This window comes from Monodelphis domestica, chromosome 7 (genome assembly GCF_027887165.1).
Source record: "Monodelphis domestica isolate mMonDom1 chromosome 7, mMonDom1.pri, whole genome shotgun sequence".
NCBI classification, from domain to species: Eukaryota; Metazoa; Chordata; class Mammalia; order Didelphimorphia; family Didelphidae; genus Monodelphis; species Monodelphis domestica.
Window position 1 is genome coordinate 45,999,773 of NC_077233.1, and position 19,201 is coordinate 46,018,973.

Sequence of the window (19,201 nt, forward strand, 5' to 3'; positions counted from 1 at the left end):
GCATTTGACTTTTCTTAACAACCCTTTGAGGGAGGCAGGGCAGGCTATATATATACTATAATAATCATTTATGTATTACAATATACAAAATATATATCACTGGCAGACAGTATCACTTCTTTTTTTTTTAAACCCTTACCTTCCATCTTAGAATCAATACTGTGTATTGGTTCGGCAGAAGAGTGGTAAGGGCTAGGCAATGGGGGTTAAGTGACTTGCCCAAGGTCACACAGCTAGGAAGTGTCAGGCCAGATTTGAACCCAAGATCTCCCATCTTTGGACCTGGCTCTCAATCCACTGAACTACCCAACTGCCCCCAAGACAGTATCACTTCTGTTTTTGTAGATGAGGGAAAGGCTGTGATCTGACCAAGATCAGATGGCTAGAGATCGAGTACTCTGAAATCACATGCCCATTTCCAGTGCTACTATCAGCCACATTGCTTTGCCATCTCTTAAACCAAACACTGTTGGAAAAAGCAAAGCTGTACTGTCAGACTTCCCTGGGAAAGGCAGATATCATATGGATTAGCCAATGTTTAGAGCATTAGGGCTCTAGAACCCTGTGGTTTTTTTTTTTTTTGGAAGAAAGGACAATAGATTTAGTGTTAGAAGGGTCAATAGTAGTTTCCTAATACAGCCTCCTTCTTTTACAAATGAGGAAACTAAGTCCTAAATGATGAAAGTATATTGCTTTAGGTCATATAGGGAATAATGGCAAAGCCAGAATTTGAACTTATTTCTTCTAACTCCAGCTTTCTATCCATTCCACTGCTATGTAATTAATTGTTCTGTCCTCATATCTCAAATATGTTATCAAGTGAGAGTCTAAGGGGCCCAATTGTAAGTTGCTATAGCCTGGGAATCCCAGGGAACAAATTCAAGTTCAATAGTCTTAATATTTGTGGCTTTATCTTCCTTTCTCCTTCCCAATTGGGCATTACTGGCCAAATGAAGAAATAATAGGAGGGGACAGCTAGGTAATTCAGTGAATTGAGAGCCAGGCTCAGAGATGGAAGGTTTTGGATTCAAATTTGGCCTCAGATGCATCCTCTCTTTGTGATCCTGGGCAAATCATTTAACACCCATTGCCTAGCCCCTGTTACTGAGGAACCAATATGCAGTATTAATTCCAAGATGAAAGGTAGGGGTTTTAGAAGGAAAAAATTTAAAAAATGATAGAGAAGGAAAATTGTTAGTAATGGTACACTGTAAATGCTGGATGGCTAAGTGCTAATGAATATTCCAGGTATATTATCAGATTTTCATTTGGTTGTACTTATAGGAAAAAAGGGAAGGCTCAGTTTTTCTTAAAACATTTATCTTATAAATGTTTTAGAAATACTGACTGCCTACAGCACCAATGTACTTAGGCATTGAGAGAAGTGCAGAGCTAAATAAATACCTGCCCTCAAGAAGATGACAATCTAGTGGTGAAGATGGCTAGTGATCCATGTGCAAAATGCTAAGAGAACTTCAAGGAGGGAGCAATCACTTCTGACAAAAAAGGGGAATTAGAAAGGCTTCCTGGAGGATGTAGCATTTTATATGGACCTTGAAGAATGGCTAGACCTTCAGGAGATTGCCATGGCTGGAGCAAATGGTTCATGTATTGTGGAATGAATAAAGGGCCAGAAAGAAAAATCTCTTCACACAAAAAAGTGTTTTTGGAATCTAGGCCATTTACTGGAGAGTGATGGTGGAGAAGGCTGAAAGGAGAGGTTGAAATAAAGTTGTAGGAGGCCCCTGGGATATCAGACTTTTTATTTTGCAGGCAAAAGGGAACTGCAGAAACTTTTTGAACAGGTAGAATGTGATCAGACCTGTGCATTAGTAAGACTTATGAATCAATGGGATGGAGGAGAACCTGAGGGGTGGGAAGGATTGGTTAGGAAGGGATTGTTCTTGTCTGGTTCAGAGGGATGAGTTCTTAACCATTGATGTTGGCAGTAGGAATGGAAAGGAACCAGGGACCATCAACAAAACTCAACAGCTGATTAAATAAAGGGTCTGAACAGTAGGAGCAGACAAAGATGATCCTGTGATTTTTGAGTGACTAGAAGAAAAAAAATTAATCAAATTAATTTTTTAAATTGGGAAAGCAGGAGGAGTAGGTTTGGAGAGGAGGGAAAGGTAATAGTCTTTGGTTTTAGCTATGATGAGTTTGAGATTCTTGTAGTACATCTGGATTGAGATGTTCAGTAATTCCTTTGGAGGTCAATAATGTCTGGAGTTCAAGTGATTAAGGCTATTATTTCTTATGTACAAATTACCATCAGCAGCATATAGTTGAAATATCATTTTATAACACCTAAAATATCAATTTGAATTATATGATGGGCAATATTCTTTTAAAATTAAATTTTTACTGGCATTGTTTATCTATTATTATATTTCCAGCACATCCCTCATCTTTTCCCTCCAAGAGAACCTTCCCTGAAAAAAAAATAAAAAGAGACACTCATTTAGCACATCAAAAAAGTTGGCCATTCTAAACAGTGTTCTATGCTAAGTTCCAAATTTCCCCAAAGAAAGGAAAGATTTCTTAACAGTGTTGGAGTGCTTACCACATCACTCCACTGACAAACTCTGTGTGTTATTCCTTTTTCCTGGATGCCTTCACTTCAGCTTATCCAGATGCAACCCAACCTTCAAAGCTTAGCTCTATTTTACCTCCTCTATGAGGCCTCCCTTTTATTCTCTTTTCTCTCTCTCATGAATTCATGCTAAACAGGAATGTTTAGCACCTCTGTATTTGTGGATGTGTCCCAAATGGATGAGAGATGTCTGTCGCCCATATTTCAACACGTGTCTAAGCAGACACTCAATAGAACTTGCCCAATACTATGTGTATCTGAGACAGACAGCAAATATGGACAGGAATATGGATCTAGAGTTGAAAGGGAGGAGAGCTGACAGTACACTTTCAGAAAATTGCAAAACACTTTCACTGATCCTAAGCAGCCTCGCATAAAAATAAAGAACCATTTTTTATTTGTCTAGAGTTGTGTTTAGAAGCGAGACCCAGAATACCATTGCTTCCAAAGAACTAAAAATGAATATTACATAGAGGAAAGATTCATGGTGGGTGTGAACAGACTGCAACATATAACCAACAAGGTTTCCAGAAAAGAACAGGAGTAAAGAATGTCATCAAGGAATTACATAACAAAGAGAAGTTGAGGGCTAACCCTATGGCAAGAAGAACAGCTGACTTTAGTGCTACAGATGTGCCCTCATGATGAAAAGGTTCCATGAAGCTAAGTTGCAGAATATAGGCTTGAGACTTATACAAATTAAGCAGGCATGACTGGATTGGAATTTGAATCACTTCCTGAACCAATAATATCACAGATCCATTGAAATATTTAAAGAAAATTTCCCTGAGTTACAGATACTTAGCCTCATCTCATGTTACTTATTGATATTATCTGTGTAATTCGTTTAGCTAACTCATAACCTCCTTAAAGGCAGAGATTATTCCTTTAGTATTTCTATATTTTGCCATCAGATTTGTGTTGCATACACCAGACACTCAAATAAGCAGTTATTTAGTTTTTTTTCCAGTTTAGTAATGTCCATTCAAAAAAGTCACAGAGTTAAAGAATTTCATGCAAGGATACTTTTCATGGCTATGATCACTTTGATATGCCCGATCTAAGAATTTGAAAAGATTGTATGCCAGGCCAAATATATCCAATCATTATCATAAATTGATAGGTATTGAGTACCCACTAACACATGGTGCTACCAGATCCTTTAAAAAAATCCATTTTACGCATGTATATGGCAGGAAACCCCCCTCCCAAACAACAACAATAAATTTATTTTGGGGGAAGGATCAGTTGGAATATTTTGAAACATAATGATCACAAAAAAGGTCCTAAAAACATTCTTGCCCCTAAAACATTTTTGTTTGCCTTTAGAAACTCCTATGTCAGACTCAGACACCTGTGCACTAATACCTGGGTTCACAGCACAAATATCCCCATTGACAAGGAAGAAGAAAAACCGGTGATGCTTAAAGTAAGTCTGCAAACTTGGCTGCCAACTTTGGGTCTTTGGTTGATCCCCAATGAAAGGGTTTCATTGTGTCCAAAAGAGAAACATACCAACCTGTCAAGTTTTGTTGATTCATGACCAACTTGAACATGGCCAAACTAGAGTTCTCCTAAAGAATTCTCTTCAGAGAGACCTGGAGTGAAGCAAGCTCAAAGCTATAGAAATAATGAGACCATTTAGTTTAACTTCTGGTCTTAAAGCTTATGCAATTATCTGAATTTTCATGCCTGTCTTAGGAACAGTTTTGGCTGCTAACAATGTTTTTGGCTTGTAAAGTTGAAGACTATTAAATTTCCAATTGATATTTAAATATAAGGCACCATGAAAAATTTTGCCATTTTTATTACTTTATATAGTAAGCCAAAAGAAATTTCACTGCCTGACCTCTTTACCCTTTTGTATCTTGGATTTTCTTGAATTTTTCAGATTGGCACATCTCCCGTGAAGGAAGACAAGGAAGCTTTTGCCATAGTTCCGGTGTCTCCTGCTGAAGTTCGAGATTTGGATTTTGCCAATGATGCGAGCAAGGTTTTAGGATCCATTGCTGGCAAGCTGGAAAAAGGGACTATTACACAGAATGAAAGAAGGTAAATGGATCAAGAAATAAAGGAATGCATTTTCTCTTTTCCATAGAACATATAATTCTTTACCTTTAAGTGAGCTAGAGCATACAATCATGGCGCCCTTGTAACCTCTCCTCACAAGTCACATTGTAATCCTGTAACCACTTATAAAGGGAGCCGAGGTCCTCATGAACCTGATCACTGACTCTTTCCAGATCCTTGTAATCTTAAAAATCATTGAAGTTTTTAATTTTCAGTACTGAAAGGCAGCAGGGTAGAATGGAAAGTATATTTGAAGTCAGAGGCACAACTCTGCCCTTACTAGATATATCTTTGGTGAAAGTCACTTACCATCTCTGCCCCTCAGTTTCCCAATCTATAAAACAAGGCAGTTGGACTTGAGAGACTTCTGAGGTTCATTTCATCTCTAAATGCATAATGATGTGATTTCCCCCTCCTTGCTCAGTTCTGAACCTCTAATTTTGGGAAGATTTATTGATTAGGAACTTGGTTACTAAGTTGTTGACTCAAAAGAGATTAAAATTTTGCTGCTGGTAATTTACCAATTGGATAATCTTTATGCACATAATAAAGAACTAACTATAAATATGTTACTTTTTATTGGAAGAAAAATTGATGTGTGTGTGTATATATACATATATATGTATGTATTTTTAATACCTTTAAACACACATATACAAATAACTGGTGACTTGGTTCTTATTTGAGCCTGTTGTTGTTTAAAACTTTCTGTTTTCATTTTATAATATACTTGCCATTGAAGGTCTCTAGTAACCAAAGGAACTAGGAATATTTAGACTGGAGAAGACTTGGGGGAAGAAGGGAGAAGATACTTCGAATACTCCTCAGATATATGAAGTATTTATAATTGTCTTTGGCTTCCTGCAGGAAGTTATTGTCTGGCAAAATGAGAGTGCCATGCGGATTCAAGTATTTGAATATATTCATTGTGTTGAAGAAGTCTTAGCTTGTTCTGCTTGGCCCCAGAAAACAGAATTAGGAAGAGTAGTTGGAAATGTCAGAGAAGCTTCATATAAATAAACTTCCTAAACCATAAAGCTTTGCAAAAATAAAGAGGGCTCCCTTGGAGGTTGTAATGACTTCTCTTTTACTAGAGGTCTTTGAACAGTCTGGATAGTAGGGAATTCCTGTTTAGATATAGGTTTGAGTAAATGTCTTCTTGGGTCCCTCCCAACTCTGATAGTATGTGATTCTGGTTTCTTCTCCAGATCGGTGACCAAGCTGCTTGAAGACCTAGTTTACTTTGTCACTGGTGGAACTAATTCAGGTCAAGACGTTCTTGAAGTAGTGTTCTCCAAACCTAACAGAGAACGCCAGAAACTGATGAGAGAACAGAATATTCTCAAGCAGGTCAGCTGGGCTTCACGATATGGGAAAGTTTGTAAAGAATGATTGGAAGTCATTCTTCCTAGAGAGGTCCTTAACGTGATTTCCCCTATAAGGGATTTATTCAGGCCAAAGGGCATATAATTTCTGGGGCTAATGTTCCAAAATAAATTTCAATAGTGAATTACGAGATTCAGAAGAGGTAGAAGGTTAGATATTTAGTTCTAGATCTTTGCCCCATGAATCTCCCTGTCTCTCACTCTGCTCTTCTAACTCCCAGCCCAAATATATCTCTTCCTTCTGAACTGGGAATAATTGGTGGACTTAAAGAGTTAGAGTATCCTTTAGAAAATGTTGATTTCTTCCACTTAGTAGTAGTAAAGGAGATATTGGGAAACTAAAATCCATTATACTGTATTCTTTGGATTATCAGCTACATGAGGGTAGAGACCATGCGCGCCATTTTAACTTTGCCCTTCTTCTTGTACTTAACTATGTTTTTCATGCATAATAAAGGTTTGATTTGAAATTTAAAACCCCTCTCTCCACAGTCAGTCACCAAGCTGAATAAATACTTCTTAAATGAATGCACAAATGAAGTTTTTATGATCTAGCTGCTGACTGGAGAACATATCAGACTCAGTGGGTGCCCAGTTACTTTTGATTTGTTAAATCCCAATATGTACTTTTGGGCCATTTAGAAACAAATGAAAAGTGTAGCCTCTCAAAGGTAATGACAGTATCATTATCCATTTTCACTTGCTAAATCATCTTACAGATTTTCAAGCTACTGCAGGCCCCATTTACAGACTGTGGAGATGGACCAATGCTGCGTTTGGAGGAGCTAGGGGACCAGCGGCACGCTCCTTTTCGACACATCTGCCGGCTGTGCTACAGGGTGTTAAGGCATTCACAACAGGACTACAGAAAGAACCAGGTGCGGAACAGGCTGGAATGTGATGAGCAGTTGAATGGTGGTGCAATTTGCTCACTGGCCTTGACTTCCTAAATGAAATGGTTGCCTGGTCAAATTAATACGCCACATAGATTTTTCCCTTAATTGATCTGGTGGGGGTTTGACTTCCTCCCTTAGCTTGAGTTTCTTGGTTTACTCCCAGGAAGGGGCTGAATCTTTCCCAGACACCAGAGGGCATTTAAGGCAAGAATCTTGATGAAAATCCCTGAAACTATCATTCTGTTTGACTTGATTTCATCCTTATTTTTTGTGGAACTTTACATTGGGTTCATGGTATCTTCTCATAAGACTTGAAAGAAAAAATTCTCTAACATACTGAAACTTTGGAATTTTTTGTTTGTTTCTCAACGTGATATTTCACTGGTATCAGGAGCTCTTGGGGAGAAAATGCCCCTCCCAAAGCAGCTTTATAGTCTTAGAGTTGCCTAGGGCACTAAGAGAATAAATCACTTACTTGGGTTCAAACAGGTTTTAAGTGTCAGAGGTGAAATCTGAACCCTGGGTCAGCCTAGATTTTCTGAACTCTAAGGATGACATTCACTATATCTTTTAATATGTGGGAATATTTCTTTCATTTCTTTTTCCTCACCTCTATTCCCAATCAACCACTGTAATTTCCCTTTGTCTTGAACCTGGCACAAGTCTGGTAGAATTCTGGGCTAGTAAAATGTGATTCACCAGATTTGATCAGATATAAATTTTTTTCATGCAAAATGAAAATTTTGTTCCATTATATCTGGAAGGTTTATAGGAGAGTGGGAAAGGTTTATAAAGTCTTAAAATATATATAAATAATAAAATAAACATAACACCGCTACCTTGTAGATTTTCACCTATTGCAGGGGTCTTTGGAATGTAACTCCTGCGATAGGTGAGGGATCACTGTATATCCAGCTGGCATATTAGAGTTTAACAGAATAATAGACAGGAGTAGATGGGCAAATCTTTATGCAGATGGTCTTGGGAAAAGAGTTATATGCTCTATTCAAGTCTTCAGATTAGGGACCGTGGTGGTCCAGGTTAAGCATCATCTCAATATAGGTAAATTGACATTCCAATAGAAAATCAGAAATGTTCCTCTAGAACAGAGATTTTTAAAGCATTTTTGTGCCATGGATGCCTTTAGCAGTTTGGTGAATCTTATGGATTTCTTAAGGTAATGTATAAAATGAGATTCAAAGGATAATGTTGTTGATGATGATGGTAGCTAGCATTTATATAGTGCTTATTATGTGTTGGGGACTATACTGTGTTTTACAATTATTGTCTCATTTGATCTCACAATATTCCTGAGAGGTAGGTGCTATTATTTCCCCCATCTTACAGATGAGGAAACTGAAGCAAATTGAGGTGAAATGATTTACCCAGTGTCACACAACTAGTGTGAGTCTGAGGCTGGATTTGAATTCAAGTCTTAAGCATTCTATTCACTTTGCCACTATAATTTTCCCTGTGATTACAAAGGAAGCCAGTTATTTTAAAATACAGTTATCATAACATTTAAAAGCAAGATTATGAATCCCAGATTAAGAACTCCTGCCTCAGTATATCAGGAAAGATCATAATGTAGTGGAACAATCAGGAGAGACCCACGTTCAAATTCTGACTCTGTTTACTCGTTATGTGATATAAGGCAAGCCTTTTTGCCTTTTTGCCTCAATTTCCACATTCATAAAATGGAGTTGCTGAGATTTACAGTACCTGATTATAATAAGAATGTCCTACAAACTTGAAAGCAACATGTAAAGGAGTTATTTTTAGGACTATTACTACTGAATAAAGGTGATCACAGAGATTTATTTCAATAAGCCTGTTCAAAAGGGTTCAAATGGGATTAGCATGCATTTACTTGGAGTGAACAGAGTAAAGAGCCCCAGTTAAGTTCTCCTGAATTAGTAATAAATTCAGAGCTAATAAACAAAGTCTGACCTTTTAAAATTGCCACTAGTTTAAAATTCAAACTGTGCACATAATGAAACACCCCTACCTGAATGTATTATATGGTGTTTTGTTCAGTTCTATTCATTTGGCAGATCTAGTAAAATATGGGATGTGAGAACAGTTTAGCTGTCACTTTGGGGGGCAAATTATTCCCAGAATAAAATTCTGGGGCAGTAACTTCGCTTTCCATAGAAATTTTGACTCTGATCAGTAAATCAGTGTCCTGTTTTTTAAAATTGTGAACAAGATGTCTTTTGTTTTCCCCAACCCCTCTCTCCTAAAGGAGTACATCGCCAAGCAGTTTGGCTTTATGCAGAAGCAAATTGGCTATGATGTTCTGGCTGAAGATACGATTACAGCTCTGCTTCACAACAATCGGAAACTCCTGGAGAAGCACATCACTGCGGCTGAGATTGACACCTTTGTCAGTCTCGTGAGAAAAAATCGGGAGCCCAGGTGAGGTGGACCCAAAGCCCTGGGGACAGTCAGTCAGACTGCAGCTGTGCAGCCTTTAAGCTGGGGAACTCACCTGCACAAGGGGAACTTAGTTCTCTTCAGTTCTGTTTCCCTGAGGTTCCCAGGGCCTGCTCTTCATGAGGCTAATAATTCCCTTTTGGACTTTTTCCAAGTCACTTGTCAGACTCTTATGCTTAGGGAGTCATCATTCCATAGAGACCTCTTACCAGGAGGTGATATCACTGGCCAAAGTGAATTATTACTTGGCTGGTTCACATGCCAGTCACTCTACTAATTACTAAATGATGCCAAATGCAGAGAGGCTATTTAAATTTTTTGGAATTTCCTTCGAGGCTACTTATATTGACACTGACTAGACCAGAGTTAGGTAGCCAGGGACACTGGTATAGTTAATGAGGGAATCTGAGATAATGGATGGTGGGACTCTGCTACTTCCTTCCTTATGAGGGAGCAGTAGAACAGAGAATACTGGATCTGGAAGCCAGAGTCCTAAGAGTGAATCCAGGCTTTGGGACTTCCTGCTTTTATCAATTATTTTCCCTCTCTAAGTCTTATTTTTCCTATTTTTACAATGAGATGGATGGGCTGGGTCATCCAAGGTCCCTTCTAGTTCCAAATCTACATCCTTCCATACCTCTTTCTTCTCTCAACTCCATTCTGAATTTATCCTTGTCTTCCATCTTGCTTTTCTTTCTTTCCTTTAAATTCTTCTTTCCTCTGCCCAGACCTTGTGTTTCCAGTAATATTAGTGGGCAGTGGGGACACTAAGGACACTCACAGTTTTAGCTCCTGTTAGAGTTTGCCATGCAGATGAATCCACTTAAAAAACCCCAACAAAAACAACTCTTACCTTTTGTCTTAGAATAATCAGTACTAAGTATTGGCCCCAATGCAGAAGAATGGTAAAGGCTAGGCAATGGGCAGTAAGTGATTTGTTCAGGGTTATACAGGCAGGAAGTGTCTGAGATCAGATTTGAACCGAGGACCTCCAATCTGGCTCTCAATCCACTGAGCCACCTCAGTGCTCCCAGCTGATCCACCTTTGAAGCATTTCCTTGTGCGACAAATCTTAAAATGTTATACAAATGTTAGTTGTTATCATTAGCTATTTTCAGGGTGACTCAATACCTGAGTCTTAAATAGAAAAAAAATTCTTGTTTTTGAAGAGAATACCCATTTCTATGTTTTCTACTTCCTAATAGATTCTTAGATTACCTCTCTGACCTGTGTGTGTCCATGAACAAGTCCATTCCGGTGACCCAAGAACTGATCTGTAAAGCGGTGCTGAATCCAGCTAATGCTGACATACTGATTGAGACTAAGTGAGTTGCAATCTGGTGATGTTGAGGCTATTGGAGAGATGGGAGTTTAGGCCCAGAAAGTCCTAGAAGACTCCAGCCAATGTATGTTGCTCAAGCATCACAAACAGTGAATCCAAACCCCTGAAGGAAGCAAAGTTGGTGGGAGGTATAATTATCCAAAATAGGATGGTATTGGATGTTTCTTTTGGAAAGTGCTAGCTTACTAATTTGCATGCAGAACATTCAGTTTAGTCTCTTCTTCAAGATGATGCCACTGCTTTCATTTAGCCAGGCTCAGTTGAGATACCAATTAACATGTGAGCATTTCCTAACCGTTCAACTTTAATGTGAAGTATTTACAATTGTGCAAAAAATGTTAAGCATCTTTAGGTCTGGAAGGAAGTAATTTTTATTCACTGCGACTATACTTAAAAAGAGACTTAAAAAGAGATTCCTAAAATGTCATCCTGACATTTTTTGCTGGAATGGAAATAACATACATGACACTATGGATTGGTGATAGCTGATCTATATAAAGGAGATCTGCCCTGAAAAAGGATTTCACTCTGGATAAGATAGGGGTTGTAGTTTTAATTTTTAACTCTAAATATTCTGTTAAGATCATTGTGGATGAGATGTTTAATGTCTCCCAAGTGTGATCTAATTTTTTGTGGACTCTAGGCTGTTTAAATGTTTCCCAGGTATAATCTAAGGTGTTATATGTAGATCCTGGGCATTGGTAGGGTGAGGTTATTATATTTTAGTTGTAAGTGCCTCACTCATCTTCTGGCTCTGGCATACTTTAGATGGAGAACCAAAGCCCTGTTTTCTTGCCAGTGATGGAGCTTAGAACACCTCCAGAGTCAGAGTGATTACCACTGAGCTGACATTACTGATGCTGGTTTTTCATCTCCTCATTATCTAGGTTGGTTCTTTCTCGTTTTGAGTTTGAAGGCGTGTCTACTGGTGAAAATCCTCTGGAAGCTGGAGAAGATGAGGAGGAGGTTTGGCTATTCTGGAGAGACAGCAACAAGGAGATTCGCAGTAAGAGTGTCCGGGAGCTGGCTCAGGATGCTAAGGAAGGGCAAAAAGAAGATCGGGATGTCCTCAGCTACTATAGGTATATAGATGCTGAAGTGGGAATCCTAGAGGCTGGAGGAATCAGGGTCAGAGTTGAAATTCTCACATGTCATTGTTTTCCCTCTATAAAGGCATGGGGTTATCTGTGAGTCTCACAATGACATAAAACCAGCTTGGTATTCATTTCAGGACAGTCGAATTAATTTGGAATAGGAGAGGCAGCATAGTAGTAGGAGGGAGAGCTTTAGAGTTGTAGTCAGATGAGACTTGGATTTTAGTTCCATCTCCAGTAGTTACTATCTTAGTGACATGGATAAGATATTTTACCTCTGAGTCTGTGTCCTCTGTTAAAAAGGGATAATGATACCCTTTCTACTACTTCCCACAGCCATTTTGACAAAGGCAATCCTCAAATCCTGATCTGGGGCTGGAAAGGACCTTTGAAACCACCTACTCCAATCCCCTCATTTTACAGATGAGGAAACCGAGTAGATCCCAGTCAAATGTGTTGTCCAAGTTCACATAGATAGATCGCATCAGAAGAGAGATTTGAACTCATGTCCTCTGACTAAGGAGCAGAAGTTCTGAACCTGAGATCCACAGATGGTCTGTAGATACATTTCAGAGGCTCTTTTGAACTTGGATGGGAGAAATTATACATTTATTTTCACTAACTTGTCACTGAAATTTATCTTTCCCTTCAACAATTTGAAAATTGTATTCCGATAGGGGAGTTAATGACACAAAAGAAAGGTTAAAAACCCTTACCCTAGTACTAGAGTTTTTATTTTAACTATGTGGCTTCCCCCAAGATACATGTAAGATATGTGTAAGACATTTTGTAAACATCGGTGTGCTACATAAATATTAGATGTTATCATTACAGAAGTAGCAGCTTAGCCTGGTTCAGGGGAGAGCCTCTGCCTCATTTTGGATCCAAATCCTACCCCTGGCTTTTACTACCAGTCTGGTCACATATTTAGACAGTTAAATTGGATTTCCCTAGATCTTAGCAGCCCTAGTGATCCTATGCCTCTCAGGTCAACTAGAAGCTTCCACTAAACTCAGACTATCAGTCAAGCTGTAAGAGCTAGGTGAATCCTACTCAAAAACTCAAGCTCTCTTTACTGATGGAGATCATCATTTTAATAAATGGTCTTCTGGAGTTGAATTGACCAAAAAGATTCCTGAGGTCCATCTGGAGATGATATCTCTGCTTTTAAGCAGGCAGATCTGTAGATGACAGCTATGAATTAAATAAAAATTAATATAATTATAATGAATAATAATTTATAGTCTCTACCTCTCAGAGTTATGAAAAATCAAGTGAGGGAATAATTGCCACAGAAGCAGCTTAGTGGTTCAGGGGATTGAGAGCCCAGAGACAGGAAGTCCTAGGTTCAAATCTAGCCTCAGACGTGACATTTCCTGGCTATCTGACCCTGGGCAAGTCACTTAACCCTGTTTGCCTAACCCTTACTGCTCTTTTGCCTTAGAACTAGTACTTAGTATCAATTCTAAGACAGAGGGTAGGAGTTTAAAAAAATAAAGAATTTAGCATAGTATATGACACATACTAGGTACTGTATAAATGTTAGCTATTATGAAGTAGGTGCTATTATTATCATCCCCATTTTATAGTTGAGGAAGGTAAGGCAGACGTTAAGTGAATTGGTAGAAGTGTCTGAGGCAAAATTTGAAATCTGGTCTTCTTGTCTCCTTACCCAGCTCTTTAACTGTTAAGTCTCCTTTGCTGCCTCTTTCGTAAATGGGGATTAAGTGACTTGCCCAAGCTCACACAGCTAGTAATTGCCTGAAACTGGTTTTGAACTCATCTTCCTGACTCCAAGCCCAGCACTCTGTGCATTGTGCCACCTGGTGTCATAATTACTACATTTATGAACTCATTGTTTTACTGCAGGACTTGTGAAAAAATGAATTTCTTCTTCTCTTCACAAGGTATCAGTTGAACCTGTTTGCTAGGATGTGTTTGGACAGACAGTATCTGGCCATCAACGAAATATCCGGCCAACTTGATGTAGACCTCATTCTTCGATGCATGTCTGATGAGAACTTGCCCTATGATCTGAGAGCATCATTCTGCCGACTGATGCTCCATATGCATGTGGACAGAGACCCTCAGGAACAGGTTACTCCTGTGAAATATGCCCGCCTGTGGTCAGAGATCCCTTCGGAAATAGCGATTGATGAGTAAGCCTGCTTTGTTTTCCAGCCAAGAATAATCTATGTTTGTTTTTATCCTCTTAGATCTTGATCAGAAAAAAAAAACCCAAACAGTGCCAACTTTAAAAGTCCAAATTGCTTCTGAATAGTTGCAAGAAGTCTTTGCATTTTAAAAACCCATCAATCAATGAGCATTTTTAATGGCCTGTTGTATTTCAGGCAATTCAAGTGATGAAATAATACTAACCCCAAAAGAGTGTACATTCTAAGCTGGGAAACAACATGTATAACTTTTTTTCAGAATGAATATAGAGTAAATGCAAAAAAGTTAAGATCATTTGGCTTTAAATAGTGAGCCTGCAAAATTTCACCATTCCACAAAATTTTTTGTTGCAAGTGTTATTATAATGGACTTTTGGATCTAAACTGGGAACATTGCAAAGCAAATTTTGTACTGTCAGTAGATGAACATTTTCATCTTTAGATTAGTACCTTTTTAATGGGGACCATTAGCATTTAGGAGCAAATTATCACAGAGCACTGCATTAAAAAAAAACATTTTTGAAGTGTACTAAACTTGTAATCTCAGAAATTTTTCATGAATTAGGGTTTCCAGGTTTTTATCTTTAAACATTTGTCAAAATTTCGCATCTATTTTTAAAAAGGAATCATTTGAAGACTGACTGACTTGAACACTGGTTATGATAAATCAGTGTCTGTAAGTGTTTGAGATAGTGGAAATGAAGCCACATTCCACACTACATTACACTTGTAATTATTCCAAGGTGCCTGCTCTGTCTGAGTTAAATGTTATTTGAATTTAAAAAATATATTTAACTTAATATTCTTGAAAAGTCATTTTTAATTGTATTGGTTTCTCTAAGTACTATCATATTTCCATGTTAAAACAACTGGAAATATGTAATTTAAAGAATGTTAGTTTTTAAAGAATTGTATTTATGAGATGTTTTGCTAAATTAGGGTAGAATTTGATTCCTCATTTCGATAATTTGAAAAGAAGCATAATAAAGATAATAATCTTTGCTAAGTTTCAGCCCAAAGACTTAAATTTTATTTTTCTTCCCAGCTATGATAGCAGTGGAACATCCAAAGATGAAATTAAAGAGAGATTTGCTCAGACTATGGAATTTGTGGAGGAATATTTAAGAGATGTCGTTTGTCAGAGATTTCCCTTCTCTGATAAAGAGAAAAATAAGCTCACATTCGAGGTAATGGCAGAGTTTAAAATACCAGATCTTTAGTAGACATTTTAGTAAGAGGTGAATTGGAAAATATCCACATTAATTTGGGTGCAAAGTTTTATTTTAAACCCATTTCTTGGTAGTATAGACACTTGTTTAAATTTGCTCCTGAATAAAGATAGAGTTGTCTTTAAAAAACAGATACATGAAGCTTTGTCCAATGATAGATTTAATAAAACAGCTAAATATGTATTCTGAATTAAAGTACACAAAAGGCAGAGCTGAAAAATGTACCTTGTCATTTACAAGAAGTGAAACACCATGAGTGTTGTTGTTGTTGTTTTTAAACCCTTACCTTCTTTCTGTCTTACAACCAATATAGGGTATTGGTTCTAAGGCAGAAGAGTGGTAAGGGCTAGGCAGTGGGGGTTAAGTGATTTGCCCAGGGTAACACAGCTAGGAAGTATCTGAGATCAAATTTGAACCCAGGACCTCCTATCTCTGGGCCTGTCTCTCAATCCACTGAACCTTCCTGCTGCCCCCACCATGAGTGTTTTAAGCAAGACTCTTCCTTTAAGTACATAAAGAAATGATTTTCACATTACATTTTCTTTCTTCTTATGAAATTTACCATTAAGTTATTTAGTAGCTTATTGAGTTTTGAAAGTTATATTCAGGGGCAGCTAGGTGGGTCAGTGAACTGAGAGGCCCAGTCTAGAGATGTGAGGTCCTAGGTCCAAATCTAGCTTCAGACCCTTCCTCGCTGTGTGACCCTGGCCAAACTATTTAGCTCTCATTGCCCAGCCCTTACCACTCTCTGACTTGGAACCAATTTATAGAACTAATACACAGACAGAAGGTAAGGTTTTTTTTTTTTAAGTTATATTTTCAAGGTCTGTTGTTGATCTTTTGCTTTTTGATACGAATCTCTCAGCTGAGATTCTAGAAAACTTAGAATCAGCAAGTACCATATCAAAGATGTAACTATATTAAAGGAAATCATATAGATCAAATGAATAAGTCAGCATTTTTCCTCATGTTATCAAATATAATATAATCAAATAGGATGAACAACTTGCAGGTTCCTTAGTTAGAAATATCTGACCATTTTTTCCCTTAGAGCATCTTTGCTCATTTCAGAAAAGTTGTAAAAGTAAATGGAATAGAGTTTTTTCTGCCATCACAAAGTTAATAATTTTTACAAACCTGTATTATGAGCCAGGAACTAGATTCAGAGTAAGGCAGGATGAACTCTGTTTAATATTCTTTTTCACACTATTTAATTGTTTTTTAAAAAACAGGTTGTAAACTTGGCCAGAAATCTCATCTATTTTGGTTTCTACAACTTCTCTGACCTCTTACGATTAACCAAGATCCTGCTGGCTATCTTAGATTGTGTACATGTTACTACTATATTCCCTATTAGCAAAATGGCAAAAGGAGAAGAGAATAAAGGTAAGAATATAAATGCACGATGGCTAATATGGAGATATATTTTGAAAGATTTTGGTGTATAATTGATACCATATTGCTTACCTTTGTAGTGGTGGGGGAGGGATTGGAGGGAGGGAGAAAGAAATTAAAACTCAAAATTTTAAAAAGATGAATGTTATAAATAATATATATTTCAAAAATAGTGTTTTGGGGGAGATTATTTGATTATGCAATTGTCATCATAAAAAATTCTTTTTGAACCTCATTCTTAGTTATTTTTTATCATAAACTGCTCTCCAACTGGGTGCATTATATAATTGATCACTTTATCTTAAGAATATATAATGACATTTTATTTTTACTCAAGATGTGTATTGTTTCCTCAACTAGATTAGATTGTAGGTTTATTTCATGCATTATATTACTTTTGAATTTTTTTGGTGGGGGAGAGTGTCCTGTGATGTCTTTCTTGGATAGGCAGTCAGTAGTTTGAAGAAGAGTGTTTCCATTAAGAATCCTGATGTTTTTAAAGTAAGTCAAGTATTTGGGCTTGGGATGGCTATCTTTCATGTCCCTTAGATTGAGTTAGTGTCCTGGAACAGATGAATATTGATGATCTAAAAGAGCCAGTGACCTTTTTCTTTGATTGGAAACTAGCCAACCTGGGAGGGAAAACAGTGAAGGATATAGTGAGACTCCCACTAGTAAAGGCAGATGCCCAATATCAACCCTCCAAGGGAAAACCTCTAGATATGGGGTCATAATTTTAGGATTGTCTTTTCTCTTCTCTAGGCAGTAATGTGATGAGGTCCATCCATGGAGTTGGAGAGTTGATGACTCAGGTTGTTCTCAGGGGAGGAGGGTTTTTGCCCATGACTCCCATGGCAGCTGCACCTGAAGGAAATGTGAAACAAACAGAGCCTGAGAAGGAAGATATCATGGTCATGGACACCAAGTTGAAGATCATTGAGATTCTTCAGGTACCTCCTACTAGTCAATGAGGAACCCCAAGGGAAGAAGAACATTTGAAAAATTGAAATCTCTTCCATGTTGGGAAGCCTTAGTATTCTTGCCTTGCAAGGATGGAAGGTCTGAGAATTCATCTGGTGTTTCCTTTAATAACAGTTTGTGGTATCATAGATTAAGAAGTGGGGTTACCTTAGAAATCAGCTTTTTGATTATTTTCATGTTATACATGAAGTAGTTCAGATTCAGAAAATGTAAGTGACTTTGAACCATGTTCAAGAGGATAATGTATTTAATCAGTTGATAAGCATTTATTAATCATAGAGCCAGACACTGTGATATGAGCTGGGGATGCAAAAAAATGAAAAAGACCCTGCCCTCCAGGTGCTTACGTTCTAGATGCTTTATGTCGATTGTTGTTATTGTCCATGCTCACACAGGTAACAGAGCTAGAATCTGAATCCTGGTTATGATCAAAGTACACTTTCTCTTTTTAAAACACTCTTAAGTTTTATGTTCTTCTCTGATTTATCATTATCAATATTATTACTCACATTAAGAGTTAACACAGCACTTTAAGGCTTACAGAAAACTTTACCTACATTATCTTATTTGATCTTCACAACTCAATAAAGTAGGTCCTTTTTTATCTCCATTTTTTAGAAGAAACAGGCTAAGAGAAGGATTGTGTGATTTGCCTATGATCATTTAGCTAGAAAGTGTCCAAGGAGTTTGAACTAAAATTTTGCATACTGCAAATGCCATGGCTCCATCTGTTCCATCCAATCATCTCTATTACAAGAAAAAATTTCAGACCGTCGGGACTTCTAGCACACTCACTTGAGTTTCTTCCTCTATCTGGTCCTACCATGGTTTCATCTTAGATCTTCACTTATCCTTGTCACATCTCGTTTATTTCTAAAATTTGGAGGGGATATGATTTGCCAACCTCAGTTACTAATTTTCTTATGGAAAATCCCTTTGAAATGTCTGGCCAAGATTTTTTCCCCCAAAACAGTGAGCAATTCTTATATCATCAGTTTGATTTTTAAACCATAATAGCTATCTTTTTGTCTCACTATCTAAAGTAATTTTTGTGATTTTTTTCATCCCTATCATCTCCCAACAGCTTCTCCACTGTCACCCAATAGAAACTTCCCTTGTGCAAAAAAAAATATATATGGTTAAGTAAAACAGATCACTGCATTGTCCATGGCTGACAGCATGTGCTCCATTCTACTCCTGTATTTCATTCACCCCTTTTTCTATAAGAAAAGAAGTCAGCTTCACTATCAGTCTGAAGAGAACATGATATAGTATATTTCAAACCATACTTTTTTATTAGCTCCTTTTTCCATGGCAAATATTTCTTCTAAGTTTGGAGACTAAACAATAAATAAACTTTTTCTCATTTTTTCAATTCTTCATTTGATAATCAGTAGGATACTATTATTGTTCATAGAGTCTCTTATCACATGCAACCAAAGTTGATATAATTCTTCCAAGAAATCCTTATGGGGGGTATAAACTGATGGCTAACTTAAATCCACAATGAGGCCTCGCTCAGCCATTTCCCTCTTGGTAGTCTGTATCATGAGAGAGACTATTTCTCTTTTAAATCTATCTATGTGGGATCTGTTACTCTAGT

At 37.5% G+C, this 19,201-nt stretch overlaps 1 protein-coding gene across 11 annotated transcripts in view; it reads left to right on the top strand.

The window, feature by feature from the left end:
• Window positions 1-19,201, top strand: part of ITPR1 (inositol 1,4,5-trisphosphate receptor type 1) — a 410,117-nt gene that overhangs the window by 179,533 nt on the left and 211,383 nt on the right. For all 11 annotated transcript variants that reach the window (XM_056804557.1, XM_056804556.1, XM_056804560.1 and 8 more), the window contains 11 exons: window positions 3,926-4,025; window positions 4,488-4,648; window positions 5,875-6,016; window positions 6,771-6,929; window positions 9,193-9,365; window positions 10,589-10,708; window positions 11,613-11,807; window positions 13,727-13,978; window positions 15,039-15,180; window positions 16,455-16,608; window positions 17,380-17,567. In XM_056804557.1, the coding sequence (XP_056660535.1) occupies window positions 3,926-4,025; window positions 4,488-4,648; window positions 5,875-6,016; window positions 6,771-6,929; window positions 9,193-9,365; window positions 10,589-10,708; window positions 11,613-11,807; window positions 13,727-13,978; window positions 15,039-15,180; window positions 16,455-16,608; window positions 17,380-17,567 (1,786 nt within the window). The remainder of the gene's footprint in view (window positions 1-3,925; window positions 4,026-4,487; window positions 4,649-5,874; window positions 6,017-6,770; window positions 6,930-9,192; window positions 9,366-10,588; window positions 10,709-11,612; window positions 11,808-13,726; window positions 13,979-15,038; window positions 15,181-16,454; window positions 16,609-17,379; window positions 17,568-19,201) is intronic.